The 13232-nt window shown below is 30.5% G+C and overlaps 1 protein-coding gene across 3 annotated transcripts; it reads right to left on the bottom strand.

The window, feature by feature from the left end:
- Positions 1–5273: 5273 nt before the first annotated feature.
- On the bottom strand, positions 5274–10451 carry LOC108484086 (bifunctional purple acid phosphatase 26-like). 3 transcript variants are annotated; one of them, XM_017787726.2, is made up of 10 exons: positions 10358–10451; positions 9476–9719; positions 8859–9059; positions 8515–8626; positions 8116–8342; positions 7660–7798; positions 7175–7395; positions 6153–6274; positions 5872–6033; positions 5274–5764 (listed from the first exon to the last, which is right to left on the bottom strand). In XM_017787726.2, exons 1-10 carry the CDS (start codon positions 10426–10428, stop codon positions 5695–5697), a joined length of 1569 nt encoding a protein of 522 aa, XP_017643215.2. In that variant the 5' UTR covers positions 10429–10451; the 3' UTR covers positions 5274–5694. The 3 variants fall into 3 exon arrangements, with proteins under 3 accessions (XP_017643215.2, XP_017643213.1, XP_052886183.1); XM_017787724.2 differs by having other exon boundaries at positions 10226–10434; XM_053030223.1 differs by having other exon boundaries at positions 9476–9694; positions 10358–10427.
- Between the last annotated feature and the right edge of the window lie 2781 nt (positions 10452–13232).

Here is a 13232-nt window from a genome sequence, read left to right as displayed (position 1 = left end):
TTGCAATTATGAAATATGTATGATAATGAAACACATTAGATACATGGACCATCAAACCAATGACTCAAAGAGTCTAAAGTGTAGCATAAAGCTAACACTCTTCAACACAGAAAATATACCCTCCAAGCACACCAAATATATATGCCCTTCAAACACTCTAAACATACCTTCCAAACACACCAACCCCCAACACACCATAAATGGGTGAGTACTCATAATCTTATGGTATGCCAACTATATCCAATGATTTCAAGAGATCATAAGGCCAACATATCCATTTCACACATGTATTTCAATTGAAACCTTTTTTTTAAATTATTTTCAAATCCGATCTCGTTTTAAAAATCTATTTTAACCAAATTATTTCTGAGACACCTAATTTTAATTCTTAACCTAAATTTCTAATCCAGAGTATTATTAATTAATTAATCACTACAATCCTAATTTCAAAATTCAACTTAACTCTCAATTTGCTAACTCGATTCTACTAACCTAGTTTCTGGGATGTGACAAAACTGTATTTTTTTCTATTAAAGTACTATTATTTAATTACCCCTTGTACAAGTAAAACTCTTGTAATTTTTTCTTATAAATAAGAACTATGAGATGACCTAAAAACACATCAATTATTCACCAATTGAGTGTCTATACTCTGTCGTGAAAATAGTATCAATTTGTTTACAGAATAAATTCTATTTTTTATAAAGCTCAAAAGTTGTTGGTTTCCTATAGAAAGAAATTAATTTTCCCACTAAAAGTTAATCTATGTTTTCATTTTGTGTGTTTAGTTCGTTTACTTTGAGCCTACACTCAAAGTAAATTGGGGTTCGAGGATAGTAAAAAAAAATTATTTGGTAGAAAGCCAGAAAATGATCTGTACCACCTTGATCAATGCAAAGGTAATTATTAAGTTTATGATTAATTAATCATAAATACGACAAGAGTTTGTTAAAAAAAAAAAACTTTTGTTATGTTACAGATACTATTTTCTTAATCGATTTTTCTAATAACTGCTATACTAACTAATTTCATTATCACTTAACCTCTTCATCTCAACGATAATCCATAGAAACCGTAAGTACATGTAAAAATCCAAGCGACAGAGCGTAAATCTCACCTCATTGGATGTTACCAAACATATCCAAATCCCATTGAAATGGAATATCAAAAATACTACTTCATCGAGGGTAAAATAGAATCAAAGGGAGTCTTAGGCTCTGGTTTACGAATTTTTTATTTTCATTTTTAAAAATAGATTTCATTTAATATTTTTAAAAGTAAAAATATGTTTGGTAACTATTTTTTCTATAACAGCAACATGAGAAATAAATTTTAAAATTATATTTATTTAGATTCCAACCATGTACAATGATTTAATATTTTAAAATTTATTAAAAATACTTTTTACATTTATATGAATTTGATTTAGGGCAAATTCATTTAAAATTAAAACCATTGCTTTCATCAATTTCCCTTTACAAAGTATTTTTAATGAAAGTAATTTTTGTTGTTTTTTAATTTTCACTTTCATTTTTCAATTTTTTTATTTTTTATTTTTTTACTTTTAACCAAATACGTTTTCTAAAACCAAATAGAGCATTAGTTTTTAACTTAACTTTTTAATTTGGTTCTTGAATTTTATTTTTTTACATATCAGTTTTGAAATTTGACACTTTTCTCGATTTAATCCTAAATTTGAATTATGTTAAGGTTGATGATGTAACACTCTAAGATTTATGATGTGATATTTTCTTAATTTTATCCTAAATTTCAATTTGATCATTTGAAATTGTTATGAAATTTTTAAAAATTTTTTATATATTTTAATTTCTAAGTAAGACTTAATCTCAACATACAAAATCATCACATCTTAATGGAATCTAACTTTAATGAATAAATTAGAAAAAAATGCCATGTTTGGAGACTACCGTGAACAAAGAAAATTTAGAGACCAAATAAAAAAATTATCAAATTTAGGGATTAAGTATTACTTTATCTCTTTCTAAAAATACAAATGAATTCTTATTTAAAGATAATTATTTTATATGTGGTCTTTTTACAAGTTGGGTTGAATGCATGTGTCGCATATTTTTATATAGTTAAATTTTTTTATCATGCTCTACCTCACTACTTGGAGGTTAAAAATTCTATTGCGAGTGTATGAAATAATTTTTTAATTTAATGTATAAATATATACATATATGAAATTTGAATTCATTTACTTGTACATTTTAAATTTTAATTTTTATTCAACTGTAATTTTAACTTATTTTTTACTTAATAATATTTAAACAAATTCAAGTAGATTTTCACACTTTCAATCCTTTTGTATGAAAGATATATTAATAATGTAACCGCTATATTTAATATTTCATTCACATAAAATATGTATGTCAAGTTTTGAATAAATTAAATATGTCTAATAATTTGTTTTATGTAAGAAAAAAATTACATCCGTTAAATATATACTAAAAAGACAATATTGTTTATTAATATGATAGAGATATCAGATCAATTTAAAATTGTATATACATAGCAAATATAATTACATTGATAAATTTAACTATTTAATTATTAAATACTAATAAAAATTTAAATTTACATTATATAAATAAATCTGCCTCGAAATATAATTATAAGAATTATACACTAAATCTATCCTGAAATAAATTGAATAATTGCAAAGTGCCAAAACCCCGCAACAAAGAAATCAACATCTACCTAACATTAATAAAAAATGTGGATTGTTCAAAGTAATGAAGACAATAAAGTAAAATGGGATGTGCTTGTGATATTGATTTTGATTTTACAAACTTTAATGGACCGACCTATCACTTCTTGCCCAAAATCACATCTACTTGTCAACTTCCAGTCCTAGTAATTATTTAGCCAAATTCGATACATCAATAATTTTGGTTTATGAATTTTACAATATTTTTTTATTTTTTAATCTAGATTGATTCTTGAATTTGGTAATTAATTTTAATTTAATTTTAAATTGGGATTTTATTAAGATATGATATGATATAATTTTACAGTATTACAACGTCATGTATTAATAGAATTTAAGTTTATAAAAAATTATCAAGTTTTATGCTTAATTTAAATAAAAAATTAGGAATTAAATAGAAAAATTATCAAATTTAAGAATTAAATATTATTTTACCCATTTAGGTACAAAATGAAATGTGTTTTATTGATCAAATGATAAAATTCTTTTATGTTTTTAATAAAAATTGAATTTAATCATATCTAATATGATATTCTGAAAATGTGACTTTGAAAAGAAAGAGGACGCCAAGCAAGAAACAGTAGAGAGGTGAGGTCAAGTGTGCGTTACCGAATTATTGAAAGAGAATATATTGTCTCAACGTCATGGTTTATTTATCACTTTATATTCAAAATCTGAGATTAAATTAGCCAATAATATATAAACATATACACTTTCCGTAGCAATTGCGCTTGAGGCTTGAGTTAAATCTGGCCATTATTTTTATAATTTATAATAATATTTAAGTGTTGTATTAAATTGATCTCATAAATTAATCGAATATTAATTTGATTAAATTTTTAATAAAAATTTATTCTTTTCATAAAATAACAAGAATATTTTTATTTTTATATAAAATTTATAAAATCCACCTAAACTAATATATAATATGAGCAAAAAAGTTTATTCAATATATATGTATTAAAAGAGAAATATGACACACTACTATAGAATTTAAAAATTGCACAAGTAAGATTAGAGTAATAACAAGTTTACGTAGGGTATAGTAAATAATTGAACATATATATATATATATATATATATATATATATATATATGATAAGGCACGTGATAAATTTATAACTTTTCTTATGGAATTAAAAAAGTGCACAGGGAGTGTACCAAATACTCTCACATGTTAAAGTAAAAAATAGCTGTGCAAATTTAAAATTGAAATTAGAAGATGAATAAAAGGTTCTGTTAAAACATAAGATCTCTTGAAAATAAGCAAAAACAAAAATTTTTCCTTTACCGTAAATTAGTCATGTGAGTAGTTAAAAATTATCAATTACATTCAATTTATATGCTAAAACAAGTGAAAAATAATAATACACCTATGAAAGATAGCATATATTTTTAAAATTTGATCTTATCATTTTGATCATTTAATTATCAATATTACTTGATAATTTCCAATTAAATCAAGATTATGATGATTAATTTGAATTTTATAAGCGATGAATGACTATAAATTCTTATAACTCAATCCAGTCAGTTTTTATATATATATATATATATATAAATTTCAAAACCTATGTATTTATATAATATATAAAAATATTTAAAAACTAAGATTTCAATTAAAACCGATTTCTATGGATGTTTTATTTTTCATATTTGAAGAAGAAAATGCAAGAAAAATATTTAATGGATTAAATTAACTAGATTAAGACAGACTTAAAACACGTTAATTAGGTGGAATTTTCGATTTTTTTTAATCGAACCTACTAAATTAACACCAAGTGATTGTGAATAGATTCATTTGACATGGAAAGTTAATAGGACATAAAAAGACAACCTTTGATTTGATGCTTTCGCTAATGAAGGGAAGACAAAAAGGACACAAGCCTTTTCCTTTGACTCAATTAAACAAAACCCATCCTACGAACGTGGGAAGGGGAATGGAATCCACCGTCACATTAAATTACATGAGTTGGATTAGTTTTGTAAACCTCAATTGAAGGTTTTTTAGTCCATGAGGGTTTCCGTCTTGTAATCAAATTAAATTGAAATGGTTTAGGTTGATTTTGGAGATTAATATTAATATGTCTAATTCATTCTTTCTTTGTCAACATTTACTAGATTGAATTATAAAGAAATTCAATACCTTCTAAGTAGTCTCTAATTGAGAGATTTTTGTCTTCAACCCAATTTAATGGAAACCAATGGAGACAAAAAAAAAATCAACAACTCTTTTTAGTGAAATAATAAGAATTTAATAACCATGAAAAGCCTACAAGCTTACAAATTAGGGATAAGGATATAATAGCTAAAACTCAAATTTTGAACCTTAAGGTGCTTACTGTTGACCATAAAAAAGCTAAGACTAGAACCTTGAATTTCAAGGTGCAACCGTTTCTCGGTTATCATTGTAAATAAAACAATACAATATAATATTCATAGATTCTGTTTCCATTTAATATTCATTTCCATTTTCAACCTTGAAATGAAAATTTCCCAAGACTCTCCTAAACCAACAATAATACCACCAACAGCTTCTAAATTCAAAAAAACAGGGTTACTTTTTCATTGCAAATTCATAAGAGGATTTCATCAAAAAGATAAAATCATTTCATTGTGGGTGTAGCTACAAAGAGTGTTGTGTTATTTGCAACAAATGATGTAGAGATTACATTTTAATTTTATTATTTGAATGTAAAAAATTTGACATATACAAGACAATATATTTGACTAACCAAGTATTCAATGAAGATGATGGTAAAACTCCTGTCTCTGTAATACAAATGCTGCTATCGAAGGCATTCAGACTGCGTCTCTTGTTTGAAATCTAAGCCAATAGCGATGGGATCATGAACTCGAAACTGGAAGAGTTTCATGAGACCAGTCATGCACTAGGGGATATGCAGATTATGCCAATACCATATAATGGACTCAAAGGATGAACAAAGCTTAATGGAATGAGTTCAGAAATCAATTTTCCCTCTGGCCTTAAGTTGATCCTCCTTGAGTCTTCTTCTTCGCAGATTGCTTGCCCTATAACAAACCCAGTTTGGTTTAAATCAGAGCAAGAATTAAGGGTTACAACTAAGATGACTAGATACAGACTTATGGACTAATGTTTCCACAAAGCCAATACTTACCAGCGTCGATTGAGGAATATTACGGAATCAGCATGAACCTTTTGGCCGTCCTCATTTCGGTGCCAGTTCAAGAATGCATGGGTTCGGTTCTTTAACTCCAATGTTGAATGACCATAACTGGCTTCGCGGAATGCAGAATATTCTGGTTGTGGGTCCCGAAACCTAATGGTGAATTACAAATACATGGATCACATAAGCACTTACAGCAAGGAGTTTAACACTTGATACTTTCAAATGATATTGTCATAAAACAAAATATTCAAAGATTGATGTTTGTTCACCTTCCAGCAAGACCTTCCTGATTTCCTGCATCTCCAACTGTTACGTACACTGGAGCTGATTTGTTAGGCACAGGATAGCGGTAGCCACTTGATACATTATAACGGATATTTGAGATGCGATACTGCAAATCAATAACATCAGACTTTATAGATAATCTATATTTGCACCCAAATATTTTTTTATGCATATGTACAATTGAAAAGACTCAACCCAAATCCACTGCCGAGACCTTAGCAGAACAATATGTTCGGATGTCATGTGGGAACCGATTCCTAAGCTTTTCAGGAATCCATTTCTCTATCTTTCTATTTCTTTCTAATCATGGAACATTAAGCGGAGTCTTGATGATGTCAAATTTGATAATTAGGAAGAGAAATGAGGTAATTGACACCATTTATAGAAACAAGAAGCAATTTTCAGCATGGTTGGTTGGATATGGAAGCTTTTCAGAGGACATAATTGAGCTAAGAAACTGGAGAATCATTACATAGGGTCAAATGAAAGTTGATTCTTTTGTGATTATAGGCCACAATAGGTGGTTGATTTTTCAAACTACTGATTCTCGAGTTGGCTTACGTTCAATATTCTGACCGTCTTGCCTTTTACGTTTCACTTTTCCCCAGAGGGACTGGCCTGCCCCTGTTTATGATCTGGAAAGGCTACACCACAAGAGGCGGGCTACTTAGACGTTCAACTGACAATAGCAATGACCAATGTAATATTAGGAAAATGGATATGGAATTTGAACAAAAATTGCAGGTCCATGAAGATATCATATACAAGGAATAATGACTGATTAGAAAGCAAATTAGACTAATAATATTTTATTCTAAAGTATGAGGCTTCAACAATTTTTTGATAAAGGTGGCATCAAGAGCAACTTTTTTTATTTATTTTACAGATTAATTATTACTTATTAGTCACTAGTAAGTAACTGATTCCAATCAATTCCAGGGTCTAATTCTTTCTTATCCTTACCCCAGTGGGAAAAAGCAACATGAAAAAGGAAGAATGTACATACCGATCTTTCATAGGCATGGACATGACCAGCAAAGATGAAATCAACTCTATGACGAACAAACCAGCGCTCAAAGACAGCTCGCATACTTTCACCCTCCATAAAGTGAGCTTGGTTACTATTGTAGATGGGAACATGCATGATAATAATAAGCCAGGGTGTCTTCTTTCTATCCACTCTTTTGAGCTCATCTCTTAGCCACAACCATTGAGGAGTGTATTTCACTGGTCCAAGAAAATGGTGAAAGTTTCAGATCTAGTCTAGATGCTTTAAATTTGTAGCAAATATCAATAGATAAATGAATAAAGTGAATAAACAACATTGACGGTTGTCTTCATAACTATCTTTTCAATAAGCTGAAAATTGTGTAACATCAATATTACAAAAGTTTAAGAGTAGACAAGATAATAATATAGGAAAATATTATCAGAAATCTGAACTTTTTATTGGAACATATACAGAAAAACCAGGTAAATAGGATGTCTTACCATGGGGTGAATAGCTGGAGAGGACAATAATATGAGCTGATGCCCGTCGGATAGCATACCAGAGAGGATTCTTGCTTCTGGAAGCCAAATGTGGTGTACTAAATCTATGAAGGAATGATTTAAAAGGAAGGACTTCTCCCTGCAAAAAAAAAAAAAAGAAAAAAGGCACAGGTGTGACAAAGTAACAAAGATAAGCTATGATCTATATATTTTAGTCTGTACTTCAACAAGGGTTTCAAATATCTTTATTCTCAAGTAAGTATATAGAATGTAGTGGTAAAGAAACCAGTTATTTTGTCTCAAATATCAGGAATGGGCTGAGGGAAGATCACAAATCACAATACCAAAAAGGTATTAATAGCACATAATATATATCAAGGTGAAATATGAGTTAAAACAAAAGGAAATCGACATCTATACATATAACAAATTCAAGATGCACAATTGAAGAATTACCACATCTGGCATGTATTCTATCTCATGATTCCCAGCTGACCAAATCCATGGTTGATAAGCGGCACTTCTCTCAATAAAGCGGCCCCATGAATCCCATCGAATACCAACATCATTGTATTGGTATCTATCAGCATAAGAGAGGTCACCAAGAAACAAGACGGTCTGTCCTCCACTCTGCATGTAATGCTCCAGAGTTGAAAGAGAATTATATGTTTGACCCAAATCACCTATAAGATACAAAACCAGTTCAGGAAGTGATTTGTTTTTGCAGCTTGTCTATTTTGTTTTGGGAGTTTCACAGAAAACCATCTTGAATATACAAAAATTATATTTTCTTTTGAACTTTAAAAAACAAGATTATTCATTACTATGTAGATTAATATTCTAATGACATCTTACCAATAATTCCAAATGTAAAAGGAGAATCCGGGTCAATCTTTGGAGGAGTTTGAAACCAAAATTCTCGAGATGAATGACCTTCACCAATCTTGTAATAGTACTTGGTCTCATACTAAAAGAAAAGAAAGTTAGTGGTCTTAGTATAAGTTGCAACATCACATGAATACACGAAAAGACTGATTCTACCTATTGGTAGCAACTTCATAACATGAAATATGCTTCTCATCATCTGGATGTTAGATTCGTTAGCATATATTGCAGCAGCTCCAGTTTCAGATAGAATTATTATATGACTGTTTGAGTCTTCATGCTACAGATAACATCATATGTTGTTCGATATTTACCTCTAGACCATCAACAAGACAGTGATGAATATAGCCAGATTTATAGTTGTAAAAGGTGTAATTAGCCACTGTGCCATCAGCTTTAAAGTCATATTTATTCTCTGATGTGCCATACTGTACTCTAGAAGACCCAGGTTTATCAGCAGTAACCCATGATATCATTACAGCTTTTCCATCATAGTCACCTTGAGTAATATGCACCTACACCAATAAATTTGATGAAGTTAAAACAATTTCTTAGCAAAGCTGTAATCCCGAGGATCAATTAATGGCCAGGACTAGATAGCAATGGTAAGAGATCATCTTAAAGAGTAAATTTTTCAATGCACTTGGTAAAATTGTTCTCTTAAAGACTGTCTTTTCCACAGAATTTAAAACAAAGCTATTGTGTTTTTTATATGATAAGACCTCATTAATCATCCATTTAACCCTCATTCATACAACCAATAAATGTGAAAAACCAGTATCTTAATTGGCTAAACATGAATCTGACTTGCATAGAGATTGGCAATGAATGGTTGCATCATCAGTTAATACTGATTGGAAAAGAAAATATTTGTAGGAATAATTTGAAATAAATAGCTACAATAATGGGGTTACTGATGTGTATTACTTACTTGTTGCGGAGCATTGTAACCATTAGGAATTGCAAGTACTTTATGGTCAAGAGGGATATCAAAAGATTGCCATTTCGTACGAGTAAAAGTACTTGTAATTCCCGCACTTCCCTTTTTCACAAAGGCTAAGATAAGAAACAACTTGAGTAAAAGCTCAAACAATGTGAACCACAGCCCGAAAGCCATCAGCAACAGTGTTTTGAGTTCATGAATCAAGTTCTGAAACAACACCAATTTGGTCAATCTGAAAAGAAAAAGGAATCAATTAAATTCGAACATTTATATAAACACAAAAACCACATATAAGTTCAAAAAAACATTTCACATTCCAATAAATCGTATTACGTTACTACTAAATGAACCCAAAAAAACCATTCCTATCCAATTTTGCATTCCAATAGTTGTTCCTCGTACCGGACAGATTCATCGTTAATTTATCATATCACTTCTCATCTAAGCTACATTTATCAATACAAAAAAATCAGGGAAAAAGTTAAAACTTTCAGAGCAGGTTTCAGATCTAGACGCATTTTCAAAGAATCACAGCAATGAAATGGAAGTTTAGGATCAAAGTAAAAACAAAGTCGGTGTGAAACTCAAAAGCCAGTGCGCTACCTTTGCTGAACCGTATCTATTAAACATACCCAGATTTCAAAGGCATCGAGAAATCGAATTCGAAATGCAAAAAAGAAAAAAAAAACATAGCAACAATATTTATAAAATAAAATAAATAAAAAGAGCAAAGCTTACTTCCTTACAGGCCACCAGCACCACGATAGCAGAGAAAAAGAGAGAATAAAGAAAGCTATAACAAGTTGGGATTATTCATTTACTTGAAAAAAGAAAACAAAAGAGTGAATGTTATTTGAGTGAGAAAATTACCTGTGAAAATGTTGTGCGTATAGAGAAGAGGGGAAGTGGAATTTATCTGGCGGGTAGTTGACGGTTTTCATAGGGTGCTATTTGTTGTCAGATTTCGTTTTTCCTAATTAAATATATTTAAAATGTTGAAATAAATAGGGATAAATTAACATTTAGTCATTAAATTTAATAGTTTTTATCAATTTGGTCCTTAACATTTTTCCATAACAATTCTGAAACTTGATAATTTTTTAATTTGATCCCTAAACTTTGATTATTCACAAAATCATCTAAAAATTTAAAATATATATTATCCAAAAAGTACAAGAAAATATTAAAATTTTAGATAATGATGTGGCACAATCTCAATGTACCAATTTTTCATAGGATAATGGAACCTAAATTTAGGGACCAAATTAAAAAAAAACTTATCAATTTTCAGAACTAATATGGAATAAAGAAAATAGGACCAAAGTGAAAAATGTTCTCAAGTTCAGTGACTAGATGTCGCTTTATTCCAAACAAATATACAAGCGTAAGATAGCAGGTAGTGACGTTGTGTAGCATAAGTTAGCAGCTAGCTTTGTCGTTGTGCGATAACGACATTACACCTAAGTAACTCAAACCCGTTAGTGATAAGGTTATAGTATATGATTGTTTAAATTCTTAATTAAATTAGTTTCATAGTTAAAAATTATTAAAATATATATTATTACTTGAATTTTCGACTGAGTTAATGTCACAAGTTAATTATACACTAATTTATTTGAAAAATAATTAAAAATGTGTCACAAATAAGGGCATAATTAAAGGGCTGGCAGTGGCCCGACTCCTTTAAAATAGAAAATTTTCTATTTAAACCCTTCAAAATTTTTAAAATTTTAAATTAATAAAAATAAAATTACACTTTGGTCCCTTAAAAATGATAGAAATTTGATTTAACCTTTTAAAACTTATAAAGATATAGACTATTCAAATGGTGAAATTACATTTTTACTATCGTAAAAATTACAATTTAATTTCGACCCTCTTAAAAAAAATTTTCTGACTTCACCCCTAGTCACAAATCTTTACCTAATAAAATATGTCAAGAGTGTAACTCCCCAAACCCGGCCTAGACGTTATAGCCGAATCTGGAGAAGTTACATAGAATGGGTTTAGTTATGTAAAATCTTTTCAGTTATTCAACTCATATACTTTATATCCATTTTCGAAAACATTAATTAATTAGTTATTTGCCAAGACCTATTTTACAGCTGAAGTCTAACAAAACCGTTGCATCTTAGAAATCAGATTTGTATTTTTAGAAAAACCTTTTTTTTTTTATCGAAAAACCATCGGTTTAATAAAATAATTTATCAAGGCATGCCGATTATCAACAAACCAAAAATTAACAGTTAATAATCATAAAATCTAGAGAGTCCCAAAAATTACAGACTCTCAAATAAAAACTAAAATCATAAATAAAATCATAAATTGCTAAATTTAAACTGTTTATAGTTGAATGGTCACTTCTGAGTCTCCGTCGCTCCGATCCGCCTAAGTCTGTGAATTACCTGAACAAAGCAGACAAACAGAGGTGAGTTTTCGTAAACTCAGTGTGTAACCCAACAAAATTATGCATGCAAACATATAGAGTTATAAGCACAGTCAGAAACAGATACAGTTTCAAATTTAGAAATATATTCAGAAGCAGATATGCATAAATCCTACCCCCATCCTCTACACACCGTCTCCGACCATACCATAACACCATGTACGGTTAAAAACACCCGCCTATCCTTACACACCACATTGTGCCATTAAGACACATATCAGAATATATACAGCCAAGCTACCAAAATATAGGCGATTAACGCCGATTAGAATACTTCCTCCTCATATACAAATCTCACCCCAAATCAGATACAGATTTACCAAATTAAACATGCTCGACATGCCTTTATACAAATAACAGATATGCATATGGCAGTGCAGTCAGACATACATTTAGAATCCTACTCAGATCAGTCTATCAGAATATCATAGTATTCAAATTAGGGTTTAAACAGCTCTTACCAACCCTACAGTAGGCCACAGTCGATCAGAGCGACCCGTGCGACCCTAGGGAAAATTTCAGAATCATAGGCCCACATGCCTGTGTGGCCTGACCGTGTGGCCCACACTCCCAACTTAGCCAAGCCCGTGTGGCCCACACGACCGCACTCACATCATCACACGGTCTTGTGCTGCGCACAGTCATGCCTTCGTCAACCACAAGACCGTGTCTCGCACACGGCTATCCACATGGGCGACCACACGCCTGTGTGGCGTCGACAGAATAGTTTTTTGGCTTTTGTCGATACTTGTTTTTCTGTATTTCGGGAACGCACCTGGTATCTTTTTGATACAAAAACCCTCCCGAGACCATTAGAACCCCTACAACCTGAACGATTTTGATTACAATTCCGTGATAGAAGAGCCCCGTTCTTCGTGAATCGCCGCTATCAGTTGAAAGAAGGGAGAACAATGAGACACAGAGATTCATTGACAGACCGAAATAATAGAAAGAAGTAGCAAACAGATGAGAAGCAAAAGAGTAGAGCAAAGCCAAAAAGAAAAGTGGACGTCAATTTCTCCTAGAAAGAGAAGGGATTTTTTGAGAAAAAAGAATAAAAATAAAATAATACCAGATTAACTCCCTAAAATCCCTCAAATCTCTCCCCACTAACCCATTAACAACCAACCCTCTCAGAAATCCAACTCCACCGAAACTCTTACATGCAACTGAGTAAAAATAATACTTACGCTCGCGCACGGATTCGAACACAGGACCTCCAACACACCACCCCCATACCACTTGAACCAGCAAGCTTATTTTGATATGATTTTACAGGCAATTAAATATAAGCCCACT

This window comes from Gossypium arboreum, chromosome 6, assembly GCF_025698485.1.
Source record: "Gossypium arboreum isolate Shixiya-1 chromosome 6, ASM2569848v2, whole genome shotgun sequence".
NCBI lineage: Eukaryota > Viridiplantae > Streptophyta > Magnoliopsida > Malvales > Malvaceae > Gossypium > Gossypium arboreum.
The sequence above is the reverse complement of the archived record's forward strand: the minus strand, read 5'-3'. Positions and strand labels throughout refer to the sequence as shown.